This window comes from Oncorhynchus masou, chromosome 17 (assembly GCF_036934945.1).
Source record: "Oncorhynchus masou masou isolate Uvic2021 chromosome 17, UVic_Omas_1.1, whole genome shotgun sequence".
Classification (NCBI taxonomy): Eukaryota; Metazoa; Chordata; class Actinopteri; order Salmoniformes; family Salmonidae; genus Oncorhynchus; species Oncorhynchus masou.
Window position 1 is genome coordinate 25,842,838 of NC_088228.1, and position 20,730 is coordinate 25,863,567.

Here is a 20,730-nt window from a genome sequence, read left to right on the forward strand (position 1 = left end):
TTTTTTTTGAGAGAGAGAGACCATCATCTTAGAAAAGCAAGTAAAAGGTCATATTGAAAATTAGCTCCCTGGATGCAATTCCTATGGCTTCCAAAGGGTGTGAGCAGTATATGTTCAAGGTGTCGGGCTTGTAACTTCAGAAACTAATAAGAAATATCCATTTTAGTACAGGAACACAGTCTTGGAAATTCATGTTTGCGCACTACATGAAGACAGGACACACCTGCTAAAATCGGTTTCCTATTGAACATACATAAGAAATATTATTACGTAAGAAATATTATTTCCGTAAGAAATATTATAGTTTGATTACATTTTAGGGTATCTGAGGAGTAAATAAAAACATATTTTGACTTGTTGAAACACTTTGAATGAGTGGATTACTCTAATCGATGGCGCCAACTAAACTGACTTTTTGGGATATAAAGAAAGATTTTATCTAACAAAACGACACTACATGTTATAGCTGGGACCCTTTGGATGACAAATCAGAGGAAGATTTTCAAAAAGTAAGTAATATTTAATCGTTATTTGTGAACGTTTGAAACCTGTGCCAGTGGAAAATTATTTTGATGTGGTGCGCCATCCTCAAAATATCGCATGGCATGTTTTCGATGTAATAGCTACTATAAATCGGACAGTGCAGTTAGATAAACAAGAATTTAAGCTTTCAGCCGATATAAGACACTTATATGTACATACATCTTTAAAATCAATATTATTTATGATTATTTATTTGAATTGCACTAGCGGGACGCCGAGCCCTAAGAAGTTTTAAATTTATTATAGAACTCTGGGGGGAAGCCATCCTCCCCAGGAGATTTATTAGAAGGTAAAGATTTAATGGCTTCCAACAATTCAGAAACTGAAACTTGTTCACACAGGCGCTCTCTGGCTTCCTCTGACAGGCATGGGAGGTTGAGAGAGGAGAGAAAAGAGTCCATCTCTGATAGATCAACTCTTGATTCGGAAGTATAGAGGTCCTCGTAGTATTTCTTAAAAGCATCATTCATTTCAGTAGGGTTGAAAGATATCTCATTAGTAAGAGTTTCTATAGCATTAATTGTCCTCTCACTTTCCTCTTCTTTCAGTTGCCATGCCAATACTTTGTGTGCTTTCTCTCCAAGTTCGTAGTAATGCTATTTTGATTTAGTAATGGCCCTCTTAGCTTGAGTTCAGAGTATTATATTTGCGTTTTTATTTACCAAATGCCCGTATAGGTCTTTAGTCTGTCTTTTTGGTAGGTTTTCTCTAGCTCAAAGGTTTCAGATTCATTTCATTTCATTTCAGACATTCAGTTCAGCACTGTGTTTTTTCTTCAACCCTTAAGTATAGGCAATGATTTGTATAGGCTTTCAATGTGTCTCAAAGAATGAAACTGTCAAGAGCAAAGGGTTTGTTTGTCAAAGTAAAAATATTGATCTGCTCTTTGATGAATGCAAAAATTCAGGTTTCTTCAGAAATGCAGAATTTAGTCTCCATCTTTATCTTTGTTAATCAAAGTAGTTAGAGCAGTAAAAATATGTGATTTGTCATACCCGTGGTATACGGTCTGATATACCATGGCTGTCAACATTCAGGGCTCAAAGCAGTTTATAACACTCTATGAAACAGTTGGGTTGATAGTAAAGAGTTATCTATGCATGTGTGAGTGTTGGGTGGATGTGAATAAAAAGAGTAGTCCCTATCCTGTGGGTGCATCTGTCTCCAGACGTCTAGTAAATTGACATCCTTCATGAATGACATGGTGAGCTTGGCGGCTTTGGTAAGAGGGGAGGGTTTATCAGAGGACCAATCAAGAACTGTATCTAAACAAACATTTAAATCTCCTCCCACCAGTAGCCATCCTGGTGGTGCTTGAGCTACTGAAGGAAGACATTCTGAACATATGGTCATCGAGGTTAGGAGCTTAAATATTCAATAGGCTCCAAGACTCCGAATGCATGCCCCTGCAACAAAACAAACCTGCCTAAGGGATCAGATATGGTGTTGCTGATACACAATGGGATGTGTCTACTTATCAAAATGTCAGTTCCTTTTGCTTTAGAGATGAAAGAGGACACAAAAACTTGCCCTGCCCGTTCCCTCTTTAATTTCATGTGTTCACTGACAGTAAGATGTGTTTCTTGCAAGAACACAATGTCAGTCTTTAATTTCTTAAGGTATGTATAGACTCTTTTCCTCTTAACCGGCCTGTAAAGACATTCTATGTTGAATGTGACATATTTTCATGGGTTGGGCATTTTGTGGGCATGAGTTGGGTTTCAAATATATAACTAAATGGTAATCACTCATATGTAAATAATCAGGTAATGTTTCAACATAAGCTTGAAGTGACCTATGTGTCTCTTAGGAAAGAATTTAACATAGAAAAAAAAACATAAACACCTTCCAAACTGATTGTTGGACTAAAACCACAATCCCAACAATCAAACACGAGAACACTTGTAGAGATACGTTGTTCCTCCATTTCCATCTTACTCTTACTAGCTAAACTTTGGCATAAACTAAAACCAAAGCCTACAAGCTCTCTACGTAGAAAACAAATGCTGTGAATAGACATTTATGGCTAAAAAATGTACTCTCAACAACCAGGGCTGCCTAAGTCTCTTTTCAGGAGAAGAGGAGAAACAACATAAATGAGGGAAAAGGCAATGGGCCTTGGCCTGCTAATTTGCGTCGCTCAGTGGATATTGTCAAAACCTAAATATATACTCCTGTAAATATAATAGAACTCACCACAGGAAAAATAATTGTTTGTTGAAAATGTCTCACCTGTAGCGGCCGAATTGCGGAGTATACCGATCCATATTCCAAATTCAGCAGTTCAGTCCCAGGACAGCACAAACAAAAACAATTGCAATAAGCTGCGTCAAATCCCATGGATAGACCTTCGTGAATCAAACGCTCAGTTCTTTGAGAAAGTGAACACTTCTCCGGGTGTGTGGAAGAGATGACTTTGGCCTTTGTACTGAACTTTCATCCGCGCAGGCTGAATGAGGTAGCTACGTGATGTTCTTCTTTTGGGCTTTGGTGGCTGGCTTGAACTGCTTGCGATGTCTTGCGAGATCTGCGCTCATATCCGGGATAAGGCTGACCCTCTTGCCATGGATGGTGACATCCCATTTAGCTCTTACAAGTCACAGTATCTTCTCCCTGTCCTGGAAACCGGAGGAACCTGATCAGGATAGCCCGTGCGGGCTCATCTGGTGTGGGTTTTGGTGTTAAGGTTCTGTGGGTGCATTCGATTTCCAGCTGCTTGGTGAAGTTGATTATGCCCAGGTCATCAGTGATCAACTCAGTGAAAAAACAGACGTGATCTCGGCCCTTTCGCTGTCCTCCTTCAATCCTACCACACAGATATTGCTACATGTATTTCACCTTTATTTAACCAGGTAGGATAGATGAGAACACTTTCTCATTTACAACTGCGACCTGGCCAAGATAAAGCAAAGCAGTTGGACACATACAACAACACAGAGTTACACAGAGTAAAACAAACATACAATACAATACAATCAATAATACAGTAGAAAAGTAAGTCTATATAATGTGTGTGCAAATGAGGTAAGATAAGGGAGGTAAGGCAATAAATAGGCCATGGTGGCGAAGTAATTACAAAATAGCAATTAAACACGGGAGTGATAAATGTGCAGAAGATGAATGTGCAAGTAGAGATACTGGGGTACTGCTCTGGTTCCGATCCACCTTGTTTTTGAGATAGGCATTGTCCTTCTGCAGCTGTTTGTTCACCTGCTCATGTCGGGTGACGGTATCTTCAAGGGTGCTAATGCATGCCTCAGTCGTTCTCAAAAGGAGATCATTCAGGGAGGATTTCAGGCCGTCAATGGAAGAATGAAGTTCAGCTGATTTTCTTATTGCTTTGTGCACATGTGCATTGTCATGCTGAAACAGGAAAGGGCCTTCCCCAAACTGTTGCCACAAAGTTGGAAGCACAGAATTGTCTAGAATGTCATTGTATGCTGTAGCGTTAAGATTTCCCTTCACTGAAACTAAGGGGCCTAGTTCTCTGCTGACGTTGCTTCCAGAGGCAGTTTGGAACTTGGTAGTGCGTGTTGCAAACGAGGACAGGCAATTTTTACACTCTACGCTCTTTAGCATTCGGCGGTACCATTATGTGAGCTTGTATGGCCTACCACTTCATGGCTGAGCCGTTGTTGCTCCTAGACATTTTCACTTCACAATAACAGCAGTTACAACTGAAGATAGCAGAGCAGAGCAGAAATTTGACGAGCTGACTTGTTGGTAAGTTGGCTTTCTATGACGGTGCCACTATTTGCGTTTGTATTTATTAAAGATGCCCATTAGCTGTTGACAAGGCAGCAGCTACTCTTCTTGGGGTCCAAACACATTAAGGCACTAACATTACATATAAACAAAAGATAAAACAGTACATAATATTGTCAAACCTTGATCTGTTTCACCTGTTCCTGTGATTGTCTCCACCTGCTCCAGGTGTTGTTTATTTACCACAGTGTATTTATCCCTGTGTTTCCTGTCTCTGTGCCAGTTCGTCTTGTATGTTTAGTCAAGTCAACCAGCGTGTTTTTCCCGTACTCCTTTTTGCTATTCTCCTTTTTATAGTCCTCCCGGTTTTGACCCTTGCCTGTTTCTGGACTTTGTACCCACCTGCCTAACCATTCTGCCTGCCTTGACCACGAGTCTGTCTGCCACTCTGTACCTTCTGGACTCTGATCTGGTTTTGACCTTTTTGCCAGTCCACGACCATTCTCTTGCTTACCACTTTGGAATATTAAACATTGTAAGACTCCAACCTTCTGCCTCCTATGTCTGCATCTGGGTCTCGCCTTGTGCCTTGATACATATAACATTTTTACACTACAACTCAGTTAAAAGAAAATAAGCTCTTCAGTAAGGCCATTCTACTGACAATGTTTGTCTGTTGAGATTGCATGGATTTGTGCTCAATTTTATACACCTGTCAGCAAAGGGTGTGGCTGAAATAGCCAAATCCACTAATTTGAAGGGATGTCCACAAACTTTTGGATAAAAAGTGTAGACTGGATATACAGTACCAGCAAAGTTTGGACACACCTACTCATTCTAGGGTTTTCTTTATTTATACTATTTTCTACGATGTAGAATAATAATGATGACATCAAAACTATTCAATAACACATATGGAATCATGTAATAACCAAAAAAAGTATTAAACAAATCAAAATATATATTATATTTTAGATTCTTCAAAGTAGCCATCTTTTGCCTTGATGATAGCTTTGCACACTCTTGGCATTCTCTCAACCAGCTTCATGAAGTAGTCACCTGAAATTAATTTAAATTAACATGTGTGCCTTCATAAAAGTTCATTTGTGGAATTTCTTTCCTTGTTAATGCATCTGAGCCAATCAGTTGTGTTGTGACAAGGTAGGGGTGGTATTCAGGAGATTGCCCTATTTGGTTAAAGACAGCCCATCATTACTTTAAGACATGAAGGTCAGTCAATCCAGAAAATTTCAAGAACTTTGAAAGTTTCTTCAAGTGCAGTCGCAAAAACCATCAAACACAATGATTAAACTGGCTCTCATGAGGACCGCCACAGGAAAGGAAGACCCAGAGCTACCTCTGTTTAAGAGGATAGGTTCATTAGAGTTAACTGCACCTCAGATTGCAGCCCAAATAAACGCTTCACAGAGTTCAAGTAACAGATCTCAACATTGTTCAGAGGAGACTGCGTGAATCAAGCCTTCATGGTTGAATTGCTGCAAAGAAACCACTACTAAAGGACACCAGTAAGAAGGAGAGACTTTATTGAGAAACACAAGCAATGGACATTAGACCGGTGGAAATCTGTCCTTTGGTCTGATGAGTCCAAATTTGAGATTTTTGGTTCCAACCGCCGTGTCTTTGTGAGACGCAGAGTAGATAAACAGATGATTTCCACATGAGTGGTTCCCACCATGAAGCCTGGAGGAGGTGTGATGGTGTGGGGTTGCTTTGCTTTTGACACTGTCTGAGATTTATTTAGACTTTAAGGCACAAGTAAACAGCATGGCTACCACAGCATTCTGTAGCGGTACCCCATTCCATCTGGTTTGCACTTAATGGAACTAAAATGTGTTTTTCAACAGGACAATGACCCAAAACACACTTCCAGGCTTTGTAAGGGTTATTTGACCAAGGAGAGTGATGGAGTGCTGCATTAGATGACCTGGCCTTCACAATCACCCGATCTCAACCCAAATGAGATGGTTTGGAATGAGTTGGACCACAGAGTGAAGGAAAATCAGACAACAAGTGCTCAGCATATGTGGGACAAGTTGGTTGGGACATCTACTTTGTGCATGACAAGTAATTTTTTCAACAATTGTTTACAGACAGATTATTTCACTTATAATTCACTGTATCACAATTCCAGTGGGTCAGAAGTTTACATACACTAATTAGACTGCGCCTTTAAACAGCTTGGAAAATTCCAGAAAATTATGTCATGGCTTTAGAAGCTTCTGAAAGGCTAATTGACATAATTTGAGTCAATTGGAGGTGTACCTGTGGATGTATTTCAAGGCCTACCTTCAAAAATTTTACAAATTGTAGACCTCCACAAGTCTGGTTCATCCTTGGGAGCAATTTCCAAATGCCTGAAGTTACCACGTTCATCTATACAAACAATAGTACACAAGTATAAACACCATGCAGCCATCATACCGCTCAAGAAGGAGACATGTTCTGTCTCCTAGAGATGAAAGTACTTTGGTGTGAAATGTGCAAATCAATCCCAGAACAACAGCAAAGGACCTTGTGAAGATGCTGGAGGAAACGGTACAAGAGTACAAAAGTATCTATTTCCAGAGTAAAACGAGACCTATATCAACATAACCTGAAAGGCCGCTCAGCAAGGAAGAAGCCACAGCTCCAAAATCGCCATAAATAAGCCAGACTACATTTTGCAACTGCACATGGGGACAAAGATTGTACTTTTTGGAGAAATGTCCTCTGGTCTGATGAAATAAAAATAGAACTGTTTGGCCATAATGACCATCGTTAAGTTTGGAGGACAAAGGGGAGGTTTGCAAGCCGAAGAACACCTTCCCAACCATGAAGCACAGTGGTGGCAGCATCATGTTGTGGGGGTGCTTTGCTGCAGGAGGGACTGGTGCACTTCACAAACTAGATGGCATCATGAGAAAGGGAAATTATGTGGATATATTGAAGCAACATCTCATGACATCAGTCAGGAAGTTAAAGCTTGGTTGCAAATGGGTAGTCCAAATGGACAATGACCCCAAGCATACTTCCAAATTTCTGGCAAAATGGCTTAAGGACAACAAAGTCAAGGTATTGGAGTGGCCATCACATAGCCCTGACCTCAATCCTATAAAAAAAAATGTGTGGGCAGAACTGAAAAGGTGTGTGCGAGCAAGGAGGCCGACAAACCTGACTCAGTTACACCAGCTCTGTCAGGAGGAATGAGCCAAAATTCACCCAACTTATTGTGGGAAGCTTGTGGAAGGCTACCTGAAACGTTTGACCTAAGTTAAACAATTTAAAGGCAATGCTGCCAAATACTAATTGAGTGTATGTAAACTTCTGACCCACTGGGAATGTGATGAAAGAAATAAAAGCTGAAATAAATTATTCTCTCTACTATTATTCTAATATTTCACATTCTTAAAATAAAGTGGTGATTGTAACTGACCTAAGACAGGGAATTTTTACAAGGATTAAATGTCAGGAATTGTGAAAAACTGAGTTTAAACGGAGGCGTTTATACCACTTTTACCTCAGTTGCCAGAGAAAACAATACTAAAGCACACATTTACCAGTAGAAATAAATTGATAAATTGATTTAATTTTTAAAAGCAAATTCATACTTTCTCATCTTTTGTTTGTTAGAGACACAACCCAGCCGTTCATTCGATTAGTTCAATATTTGGTGTTGACCCAGTCGTTCTTTCTTTATGTTCCCTTGCCATGCTCGTTGGTAACGTTCTTATCCCTCGCTTGCTAGCTAACCAGCTACAGTAGCTACGGCTAACATAGTCACAACCTCTGCAGACAGAATAACAGCAAAGTAGCTGCTTTCCCTTGACATTAATTTAGTAACATCCATAACAATGAGCTGATAATGCCCGATTTTGCGTGGCATAGCTAGAAAAGTTAGCCTTCTCATCAGGACAGTCCACACTGGTCAAACACTAGCCGAGAAGCTATCTAAATAGTTTGTTGCTAGCAAAGCTGCCAATATGACAACCAAATTCAAAATACCAGTTGCTGAAAACTGCAGGTCAAACTAGATACATGTGGGAGGATTTGACAGCATAGCACCCCTTGCCTCATGACTGCAACAGTAGGGACCAGAGAAATTCATGTTCCTCACTCACCACGTTGGGTCATGAGATGCTCCAAAATAAATATGTCATTGCAAAAACAAATAAATGTTAGTATTTACAATATATCCTACTTTGGTTTGTGTGGTTGTTGGTTTAGCTTTCTGTAACTTTGTACAAAAATACCAGTTGCTGTGGAGTGGAGGCTCCTCAGAGGAGGAAGAGGTTAAAACTATACTAAATATATTCACGTCACCAAATAATTCATTAAAACACACTGCTTTGCAATGAAGGTCTACAGTAGCCTCAGCAGCACTATGTAGGGTAGTACCATTGTGTAGCCTGATGGTTCTCATCCTCTTCCATAGACTTACACAGTCATTATGACAACTTCCAGAGGACGTCCTCCAACCTATCAGAGCTCTTGACATGTTGTCCACCCAATCAAAGGATCAGAGAATGAACCTAATCCTGAAAGCATAAGCTACAGCTAGCTAGCGCTGCAGTGCATAAAAGCTAGTGAGTAGTTGACTCAAAGAGAAAGACAATAGTTGAACAGTTTTGAACGAATTAATTTCTTCCAAAATTAAAGAGAAGACAGAGAGAGAGAGAGACAGAGAGAGAGAGAGAGCTATATTTTGTAATATATATATATATATTTTTCACTTTCACTTATTTAGCTAGCATCAAATGCAGCTAGCTAGTCAAGACTACTCAAACACCTGGCTCAAACAGAGAGGAAGGGGAAGGAAGGGGAGGTAGCTAGCTATGGCTATCTAACACTGGAACTCTTCCAAGTCATGGTAAGCTTTTGGTTTTACTCACTTATTGCCACCGGGACTCACTGGTGTGACTGCTATTCTGCTTGCTGCTGACTGTACACTGTAGTTCATGATTGTACCGGGTTTAACGTGTCAGTTCTAGTGGCTATGTTGACTTTGACCTGACAACGATGTAGGTTGTGTGGCTGTGTGTAGTGGTTAGTGGTCATGATATGAAGGGTTGGCCTGGTCACAGACAGCTGAGGTGTTGTGCACTGAAGTCCACAAGCGAAAGGGGAAAGGTGAGAGGAAGAGAGCTCGTAGATAGATGCGAGAAGGAATTATATATACAACAAGCTGTTTGTATGTGGCTGCTATGAAAGTGAACTATGTACGTGTGTGATCAGGGGTGTATTCATTGCACCAATTCTGTTGAAAAACATTTCTGCACAGGGCTGACTGTTCAATGCGCAATATATTGAACATTATTTTTGTTGTATCATGATTGCAAGGTGCCCCGATATCTTTTCCACCTGTCCCGAAATCTTTTCCAACTGTCTCGTTCTCTGGTTTTAATGTCCATTCTAGAATGCCTTTCTAGCCAACCAGAAACAGGTATTCAACAATGCTGTGTTATACAGTATATATATATATATATATATTTATAATATATAATAGAATTCAGATTGGAGTGACTGGCTGATACATTATATACACAGTATATACTGTACATGAATTAATTCCCACAATTGACAAATAATATACATAATAATGTAGGCACTTCCTACGAAGGATACTACTCTGGCATTATTCAGCCTGACCTGATCTTAATGACTGCTTGTTTCATTTGAAATGGGGCCTGTTTGAATAGACTAAAATGAACAGCTTTGTATCCGTAAAAAAACAAACATGGTATTCTACCTCCATCCTGGTGCCGCAGTGGATTATTTCCATGGATAGAAAACACAAGATCATAGATTCAAATCTCCCTGCTGCCATGACACAATAAAAAATAAATGTGTTTACACGATTAATGCCTAAGGAAATGAATTTCCATATGTCCTATCTGTGCTTGGGGCTCAAAAAAGTTACCCCAAAATAAGCTAGCAGTGTTATTAAAAATCGTATTGTGAAAGTTTTGATGAAGCTATAAAAAAAAAACTCTAAATAACCTAGAATTTCTGTTCTCAGAGCGTTAATAAAACCTCCCAGAAGAACTTAAGGAACCAGAGTAAAACGTTCTTAAAACCTCCCTGCAACCTAAAAAATAAACATTCCCAGAACAGGCAAAATGTTCACTTCTGTTCTCAGAACGTTTGAAAAGGGTTCGAATTTACCAGTCAGGAAACGTATAGCTTCATTCCCATAACCAATGTGAAACCAAAAAAAATACGTTCCCACAACTTTCAAGGAGACAAATGTGATAGCTGGGAGGTAGGCAGCTCTAGATTTGTCACGATAATGGAACATATTTCGGACAATGACATAGGTATTGGCAAGACAGCACAGACAGATCTGGGATAAGGCAGCGCAACTGTGCTACAGTAGGGCCACGTTGATGTGCTATTGACAGACAAGAATGTAGAGGGGCGTGGCAGCGTGGCGGGGGATGATAGATGGCACGGTGCGACAGACAGACCTCGGAGGGGCGGCGGCACGGCAGAGCAGAGGGGATGCAAGGCCTGTTGAGAGGCCCCTGGGGGCGTGGCAGCGTGGCGGGGGATGATAGATGGCACGGTGCGACAGACAGACCTCGGAGGGGCGGCGGCACGGCAGAGCAGAGGGGATGCAAGGCCTGTTGAGAGGCCCCTGGGGGCGTGGCAGCGTGGCGGGGGATGATAGATGGCACGGTGCGACAGACAGACCTCGGAGGGGCGGCGGCACGGCAGAGCAGAGGGGATGCAAGGCCTGTTGAGAGGCCCCTGGGGGCGGGGCAGCAGGTTCAGGAAACAGGTCGATAGATACCCAGTGACAGAAAGAGCGTCCACGGTAACAGACAGAGCACTTAGGAGAGGTGAAAAGGATCATATTCATACGCCGCCTCCAGATAATACATAATAGGCCCAGTTTTGGGCTTTCATCTAAGCCTGTTTGTTTAGGAGAAGCAATCCAACTGCCATTCTAGGCAAATGCATCATGTCAGTCGCCATGGTTTGAGCGAGTGGCGTGTCGTTGGCAGGGGCATCATGTGTATGCTGCGTCATCTCCAGATGGCAAACAAATGGCACCCAGGAAGCAAGAGTGAGTGAGGAGAGAATATGCCTCACCCTCTTCATCTTTGAAACCATGGCAACACAGAGCAGGAGGTCCTAGCTGAGGAGGCTGTGGTGTGGTGAGGAGAAGATGGCCTCGGTGGCCGCATAGACATGAAATTATATTAGCATAAAAGAGAATTACTCATTCTATTTCTATGGGTGGCAGGCTGCTAAGTACACTCTCTGTTCTTTACAACAGGGAGAATGGGCATGGCCTGGATGGATGGATATACCAGAGACATACTGTATAAAGATGGCTCTGGGCTACACAAACCATCCACTATCTGACTCATTGTCTGCTATCAGACTAGCATCTACATATAAGTGGCAAAGCGTCCCGAACAGCAGTAAAGCACGTGGAAGGCCTAATGATGCAGCCATATCCCGGGGCATAATAGCAGGATGTTGTTAATTGCATTGCCACAGCTATTAATATGGACTATGGGAGGAAAGAGAATATTTGCTATCACTGTTCTTTTTTCCTCCATTTGACTGCTCTTAGTAAGCTCTGTGGCAGCTCTCCTTGACCCAGACTCAAGCCACTCCGAGAAAAGCTTTATTTGACAAATGCCATCCTTTTAAGAGAATCTCACTCCTATTTGGTTTTTCTTCCAAACTTTGTCCCCCCCCTCCTCCCAACACTGGAGTGATGCCTGTGATTTAGGCCAAGCTTGACTCAGGGCTAACTGCACAAATCTAGAGTGTGTGCTTATAGTAGCTACTATCCAGACCAACATTGTCTGGACGGGCAGGAGTGGGTCCAGAGCAGAACAGACTAGCAGGAGTTTATTCTATTCTCGGGCTAACAGACAGATGGAGCTAGAAGAGGTTGCCCTTGTCTACCAACCAGAGTAACAGTACCCATCTCAATGAAACATCTCCCACTTCAATCATGCCCTTTGAACTCCCATGCCAAATCAGTACCAGACAAAGTGAGTACATGATAACAGAATAATGTGCCTACTAGGAAGGGGGCTTCATGTTTGATCAGATTTCACTGGCTATTCTTTTGATCAAATAAAATAATGTGTATGATATTGTTCTAAATTGAATCTTTATGAGCCATTCTTATGTAATGTTCTGGGGAAAACAGCAGAGTTGAAATGAGCTTTGTTTTGGGATAAATCACTTGCAATATTTATCTGAAATGTTGTACACTGAGAAATAAGCAAAAAAACAACACTCATACCAACGAGAGAGAGAGAGAGAGAGAGAGAGAGAGAGAGAGAGAGAGAGAGAGAGAGAGAGAGAGAGAGAGAGAGAGAGAGAGAGAGAGAGAGAGAGAGAGAGAGAGAGAGAGAGAGAGAATAGTCAGGGAGAATAACATAACATGTTAGTCCCTGGGGACAATCTTTGTAGCCAACTCCCCATGCTGTTTCACACCTAATCTTACCCAGCAGGCTCCCCAGACAGAGAGTATGATACTTCTGTCTTTCTTCTCTGTTTCAGGACACACTTGAGTGGTTATCGTCATCGATCAAGGGAGAGACGAACTCTTTTGATAATTGGTTGAAAATAAAACTGCTGTGCTATATAAAGACCCGGTTTTACATTTCAACATTATGTTCAGCTTTCAATTGAAATGTGAAGAATATAAGGTGATGAACTTCCCAAGGCTGTTGCTGAATAGCAAAGTGGATCAGATCACACTTTCAGGAAATGATCCCTTGAGTCTATTGTGATGAATTGCCCATTATAGTTCAGCAGGGATGTAAGTGTTTCAGTACACAATAGTAATTACAGACCTAATTGCCACATGGAATTTGTGAGCTTTAATGAATTCTGTAGAAAAGTGGCAGAAATGTGTCTCATTGAATGTTAGCTTTATTGTCAGTAAACAAAAGTGTATAAACATTCACACAGCAATTCACATAGCTCACCACTCCCCAGTGCCCCACAGCAATGAAAATCCAAGCTTACTGATGTCCTAGCTAGCCTATAAAGGTAATTAAATTCAATGAAAATATAAGGAACTCAAAGGTAAGTAAACATGTATGAATCGATCTCCCACTCAGTCATTAGATACCAAGTTCTCCTGCACAGTGCACACTCGTGTGTCACCTTTCTTTGTCAGGGGATGGAGGGACTTAACAATAGGATGTGCTTGAGTTCTCCTCTGTTGGCTGGCTGGGCACCCCGGGAAAGTCAATATGGCTACTGCTCACAAAGGGAGCCTGCTCCACAGGTCACTATCCTTTAAATGTCGCCCTATTTTAGGCTGCAGCAGCCATGCGATGATTAATGACAGTCATTTTATTGTATTTCAGCCCCGACTGCCATTAGCAGTAGAGGGTAATGAGAAAGAGAAAGAAGTCTGTCTGATATCCCCTCCGATGACTCTATAATACCATAGTACTATGCCACATAATCCTGTTAACATATATCCAGCACTCCAGACCCCCGAGACTCACTCCAATTCGCAAACCACCCCAACAGATCCACAGATGATGCAATCTCTATCAAACTCCACACTGCCCTTTCCCACCTGGACAAAAGTAACACCTACGTTAGAATGCTGTTCATTGACTCCAGCTCAGCGTTCAACACTATACTGCCCTCCAAGCTCATCACTAAGCTAAGGACCCTGGTACTGAACATATCTCTCTCTGCAACAACGTGCACGATTCCAACACCATCATTAAGTTTGTTAACGACACGACAGTGGTAGGCCTGATCACCGACAACGATGAGACAGCCTACTGGGAGGCGGTCCGAGACCTGGCAGTGCGGTGCCATGACAACAACCTCGCCCTCAATGTGGGCAAGGCAAAGGGGCTTATTGTGGACTACAGGAATCGCAGGGCCGAACAGGCCCCCATTAACATTGACAGGGCTGTAGTGGAGCAGGTCGAGAGCATCAAGTTCCTCTGAGTCCACATCACTAAGGACCTATCATGGTCCAAACACACCAACATAGTAGAGAAGAGGGCACGACAACGCCTCTTCCCCCCCCAGGAGGCTGGAAATATTTGGCATGAGCCCTCACATCCTCAAAAAGGTCTACAGCTGCACCATTGAGAGCATCTTCACTGCCTGTTATGGCAACTGCTTGGATTCCGACCTCAAGGCGCTACAGAGGGTAGTGCTTACAGCCCAGTATATCACTGGGGCTGAACTCACCTGCCATCCAGGACCTCAGAGGCTGTATCAGAGGATGGCCCAAAAAATTGTCAGAGACCACCAAAGGCATAGACTATTCTCTCTGCTTCCGCACGGCAAGCGATACTGGAGCGCCAAGTCTGGGACCAAAAGGCTTCTGAACAGCTTCTACCCCCAAGTCATAAGACTGCTGAACAGTTAATCAAACCACCTGGACTATTTACATTGACACCTTCATTATTTATTAATAATAAAATAATTGCACTCACTCACACACACACACACACGCCTATTAATTCCCACTGAGTTCAAGAAAACAAGATGTCACCCCAGAAACATTGAAACTCCTCAACTTATGAGGCAAATGGTAATTTCATACTCCACTACTGCTTGGGGGATATCAGGACTGAAGGTGTGCTGAAGGTGATTACAGGAAACATAGCCATCTGTTTTTGAAAGTATTGGAAATAACCATAGAGAATAAAAAACGAATATACACCACCATGTTAAATCATGAAATTGAAAGATACTAATATTGTAATGAGATATACAATACATGTGGCCATTGTGGTAGGAAATTGGGGAACATGACACACTATGACTGTGTCGTTGTGTTGTGCTGTGTTGAGCGCGACAGAACAGCATCAGTGACAGAGAAAGTTTCGGTCGTTCCTCCCTTTATCGCCTGATTGTCATCACAGCAAACATCAATAATGCAGCGGGGACATCCTCCCATTGACAGGCTCTATATAGCCTTGTTGCGGTCGCTATCTCTACCGAGAGAAAATATATGAGGTTAACACTCAAAAGTCATCAATGTAAGGGAATTTCATATTTTTTAAAACCTAAATCCAATGACATGGTGACATTTATTGTTGTTTTCACGTTGAATTTATGTTAGTTGACAACTCAACTAAATTTCAACCAAAACTAGACTCGCCTGTGTTGAGTGTTTTTTTTAACAGCAACCCAAAACACGAAGTGTTCGAAAACGACCGTGACGACGAAGAACTAAATATTTGTATTTATAATAGGAGGCCAATTCTTTAACAAAAGCAGGGAATGCCTTCATGTCCAATTTCAGCACCATGGACAGGACCATAGAAAGTAACAGTGCCTTGAGCCTCGTCGCAAAAATGAAGACTAATTATGATTCAAATGTAAAACCAAACTACATCAGGCGTAGACCTATGCGTAATTATCATCAACATGGGCTACAGAACACACTCATCTGTTGGATCTCCACATGTAAACATCAAAGTCCTCGCAAAACGAGAACCCGTGAAAGCTTGCCGACTTCGATGAGATACTTAGATTGCAAAAGAGGGACAAATCCCTGACGTTATTACATCGGGTTTTAATTTGCATCTAACCTACATATCAAACGTTGAATTTGGATTAATTTCAAGTTGTCAACCAACAGACCAGGGAGCTGTGAAGGAGTATTCAAATGCCGTTACATACAACTTTAACCAGTTACAGTGGGCAAGTACCACAACACAGAGGGCGACGGCCTATTCAGACACTACACAAGGCCAACCATCCAGATACAATAAGTTTCTTCAATAAAAAACCACGCCTCGACTGAGGGAGCATCTGACGCTCTGAAATCGTACTTCAATTCATAGCCCGCTGATCTGAAAATCACGGGGGTAGCACACCCTGTTTCAGTTGCAAAACCATTTAGGCAAGAGTGAACCAAGAACATAATTGCAGCAGCATGATAGTGTACACTCAAATGATGGGGCGAAAAATATAAAGCAGACAGGGGCTATGTAATCAGTTGAAGTTGTCAACAATTAATCAGGTGGTGCTTTCAATTATAAAATCAATACACCAATAGTTTAAAGTAGAGGTTTAGAACAAGGTCTTACATGCTCGTCCTCGCTCGCATTTTTCTTTCGGTAGGGAACATGGGCTCTGCCGTCGGCGACGGGCTGAGAGGTCTTCCCTGTGTTGTTCTCCTCATCCGCGACCTGTCCGCCGAGTAGGTGGCTGGCCTCAGGTGGGTGCGGGAAAGAGTTATTCGTATTAATCTTACCGGTGAATCTCTGATACAGCGAAGCCATAAGTCCAGTCCAGACAAAGCCACTACAGCATGTCAAAGCAAGAGACAGCTCTCGTCTTTGGGGACTTGCTTGTATGTGTAGGCTACTGCTTCTTTTCTGTGCGCTTCGGAGAGCCGATGGCGGATGGCCAATGTCTCCCTCTGGAATAAAGCGGAGATTGTTCAAAGACAACAGGTGAATAATCCCGATAAAATAACGTGTTAAAACTGAAAACCTTTTCCTGTTTTAATTAGAAAACAGAGAGGCCTATAGGCTAAACAGCAAGTCCTCTGATCGATTAGCTGTTGGCTTTGTCCTAAAGGAGCGGTGAGCAAGGCTACATTAGGTGTCAATAGTTGGGTGTCTGTATTCAGAGCACGTTGGTTCCCCTCTTCGGTTTGTTGATGCGTCCTCACAGCGACGTAGTAGCCTGTCCCTATGGGTATCCTATCTGATTTTAAATACAGATTCAGAAATTGTACCCAATCAAAGTTACTAAATAGGCTGATAGCCTCAACAGCTAACAGCTTTGGTGGTTAGACAGACCTGGTGTGTGTGTGAAGTGTGTGTGAAGGACGTGGCGCGTCCGTGGACGCGTTCTGCATGAGAAGTGAGGTAAGGCTGTGCACAATCTATCTCAAAAACACACTGCACACGATAGCCTACTGCATATAATACACATTCATGGAGGGGCAGAGCAGATTTCATTTAATCCAATATTGCATTTTTTATTTTATTGTCCGGTCTCAAAAAAGTGCAAAAAACAAGCAGTATGTGATTATTCTGGTCGTTATTCTGGTCGTTCCAGTCCCTGTTAGTCCAGGACGGAGTTCGAGTGCCTCTCTGCGGCTCAATGAGAAAAGACACTTGCATTCAGAAGAATGATGACGACTTTTTTATGACAGTTATAGTTTACCGACACCCCTTACTACATTCAGTCTTTTCTTCAAGTCTTTTGAGCTTCTTTTCCATATTTGTATCTAGAAGACCTTGGCAGCCAACCTCAAACACAAATTCAACACCTCTTGAATCGAGATACAAAAAGCATTTATTCATCCTTTGAACCTTATGTCCCCTGGGAATGCACTGTGCGGGATTTCAGCTCCATGCATGGACAGCACCGTAAACCACGTTTCCATCCACAGTTTTTATGCGAGTAAAGCCATACAGTAGGATAGATATATATTGCATATAAACACTATATATACAAAAGTATGTGGACACCACTTCAAATTAGTGGATTTGGCTATTCCAGCCACACCCTTTGCTGACAGGTGTATAAAATCATCTGTCCTCGGTTTCAACACTCACTACCGAGTTCCAAACTGCCTCTGGAAGCAACCTCAGCACAGAAACCTAGCGAACACCTTTGGGATGAATTGGAACGCCGACTGCGAGCCAGGCCTAATCGCCAACATCAGTGTCCGACCTCACTAATGCTCTTGTGTCTGAAAGGAAGTCCCTGCAGCTATGTTCTAACATCTAATGGAAAGCCTTCCCAGAAGAGTGGAGGCTGTTATAGCAGCAAATGGGGGACCAACTCCATATTAATACCAATGATTTTGGAATGAGATGTTCGAGGAGCAGGTGTCCGCATACTTTTGGTCATGTAGTGTACATATCAGAGAAGGCTGGTGGGAGGAGCTAAAGGGGGACGGGCCCATTGTAATCGCTTAAGTGGAACGGAGTCAAACATGTGGTTTCCATATGTTTGATGTGTTCTATTCCATTCCAGCCATTACAATGAGCCATCCTCCTATAGCTCCTCCCACCAGCCACTGATATATACATAAAAACATGACAGCTGTGAAGAAAACAGGACGTTTCAGTACAATTGTATAAATGGTAGCAGATAATTTGTTTGTTTGACATGGTGAGATCTTTTTGTGTTGGTAAAATTAATTATGCGATAAATGGTGATGGAAACAAATATTGGTATCACCTAATAACCATCATATCAAAATAAACTTGGAGTCATGGCAACTCTGCTTCTAGCTCCTGAACAACTTTGTAGTATTTTTTCTTTTTTTTCTTACATTATTATCCCAGAATTGTTTGGGGTGTTTTTTTTGCTGTCTCTGCCTGGCCAGTTCCCCTCTCTCCACGGGGATGCTCTGCCTCTAACCCTATTACAGAGGCTAACCCTATTACCAGTCACTGGCTTACTGGTGCTCTTCCATGCCGTCCCTAGGATGGGTGCGTCACTTGAGTGGGTTGAGTCATTGATGTGTTCTTCCTGTCTGGGTTGGCGTCCTCCCTTGGGTTGTGCCGTGGCGAAGATCTTTGTGGGCAATACTCGGCCTTGTCTCAGGATGGTAAGTTGGTGTTTGAAGATATTCCTGTAGTGGTGTGGGGGCTGTGCTTTGGCAAAGTGAGTGGGGTTATATCCTGCCTGTTTTGCCCTGTCCGGGGGTATCAGGGCCACAGTGTCCTGACCCCTCCTGTCTCAGCCTCCAGTATTTATGCTGCAGTAGTTTGTGTCGGGGGGCTAGGAACAGTCTGTTATATCTGGAGTGTTTCTCCTGTCTTATCCAGTGTCCTGTTTGAATTTAAGTATGCTCTCTCTCATTCTCTCTTTCTTTCTTTCTCTCTCTCTCGGAGAGAGCATACATGGCCCTGGGACCATGCCTCAGGACTACCTGGCATCATGACTCCTTGTTGTCCCCAGTCCACCTGGCCGTGCTGGTTCTCCAGTTTCAACTGTTCTGCCTGCGGCTATGGAACCCTGACCTGTTCACTGTGATTACTGTTATTTGACCATGCTGGTAATTTATGAACATTTGAACATCTTGGCCATGTTCTGTTATAATCTCCACCCGGGCACAGCCAGAAGAGGACTGGCCACCCCTCATAGGAAGAAACCTAGAGAGGAACCAGGCTAAGTTTTGGCCTTTCTAGGGAGTTTTTCCTAGCCACCATGCTTCTACACCTGCATTGCTTGCTGTTTGGGGTTTTAGGCTGGGTTTCTGTACAGCACTTTGATATATCAGCTGATGCAAGAATGGCTATATAAATCATTTTGATTTGACTTTCCCAAATTGCATCCTTTGTTCGTACCCCCGCCCCAGGGCATTTGAACTTATTCCAGAGGCTGCTCCAAAACACCACAGGCGGAGAAGAGGTATTCGGAGTGGACTTCTAGGAGGCGTGCCCACCATCCACTGCTTCCGAGTATATTACTTGCCAATGTTCAGTCTCTGGATAATAAAGTAGATGAGCTCAGGGTGAGGATCTCCTTTCAGAGAGACCCAGGGATTGTAACATACTCTGTTTCATGAAAAAATGTCAACCCTTGGGATACACAGATCCCATCCAGACAGCCATCTGGGTTCTTGCACAGACAGAAATAAAGAACTCTCCGGGAATAAGAAAGGCGGGGGTACATGTTTCATGATTACCTACTCATAGTGTGACTGTGATAACATACAGAAAATTAAGTCCTTTTGTTCACCTAACCTTGAATACCCCACAATCAAATGCAGACCGTATTACCTCCCAAGAAAATTCTCTTCGGTATAATCACAGCTGTGTATATTCCCCACAAGCCAATACCACGATGGCCCACAAAGAACTACACTGGACTTTATGCAAACTGGAAACCACATATCCTGAGGTCGCATTTATTGCAACTGGGGATTTTAACAAAGCAAATTTGATGAAAAGGCTACCGAAGTTCTATCAACACATTGACTGTAGTACTCGCGCTGATTAAACATGGGACCACCGCTCCTCAACTTTCGAAATGCCAATAAGGCCCTTCGCCCTCCCTTTGGAAAATCTGATAATGACTCCATTTTGTTCCTCCCTTCCTATAGGCAGAAACTCAAACATGAAGTACCCGTGCTAAGGTCGATTCAACGCTGGTCTTACCAATTGGAATCCATGCTTCAAGATTGTTTTGATCACGCGGACCGGGATATGTTTCTGTTACAAACAGTGTAGTTATTCCCTCCGTAAGGCAATAAAACGGCCAAAATAGGCCGTGCAGAAACAAAGTAGAGTCTCAATTCAATGGCTCAGACTCAAGACGTATGTGGCAGTGTCTACAGACAATCACGGATTACAAAAGGGAAAACCAGCCACATCGCGGAAACCAAAATCTTAGTTCCAGACAAGCTAAACACCTTCTTCACCCCCTTTAAGGATAACACAGTGCCACCATCACAGCCCGCTACCAAGGACTGTGGGCTCCCCTTCTCTGTGGCCAACGTGAGTAAGACATTTAAGCATGTTAACCCTCGCAAGGCTGCCTACC

General features: G+C 42.5%; 1 protein-coding gene across 1 annotated transcript in view; it reads right to left on the reverse strand.

Annotated features, from left to right (window-relative positions):
* The window catches only part of LOC135558768 (dipeptidyl aminopeptidase-like protein 6), a 128,298-nt gene extending 111,269 nt beyond the window's left edge, over window positions 1-17,029 (reverse strand). Inside the window, exon 1 of the mRNA XM_064992877.1 lies at window positions 16,302-17,029. Coding sequence (XP_064848949.1) covers window positions 16,302-16,496 — 195 coding nt within the window. The 5' untranslated portion in view covers window positions 16,497-17,029. The remainder of the gene's footprint in view (window positions 1-16,301) is intronic.
* Between the last annotated feature and the right edge of the window lie 3,701 nt (window positions 17,030-20,730).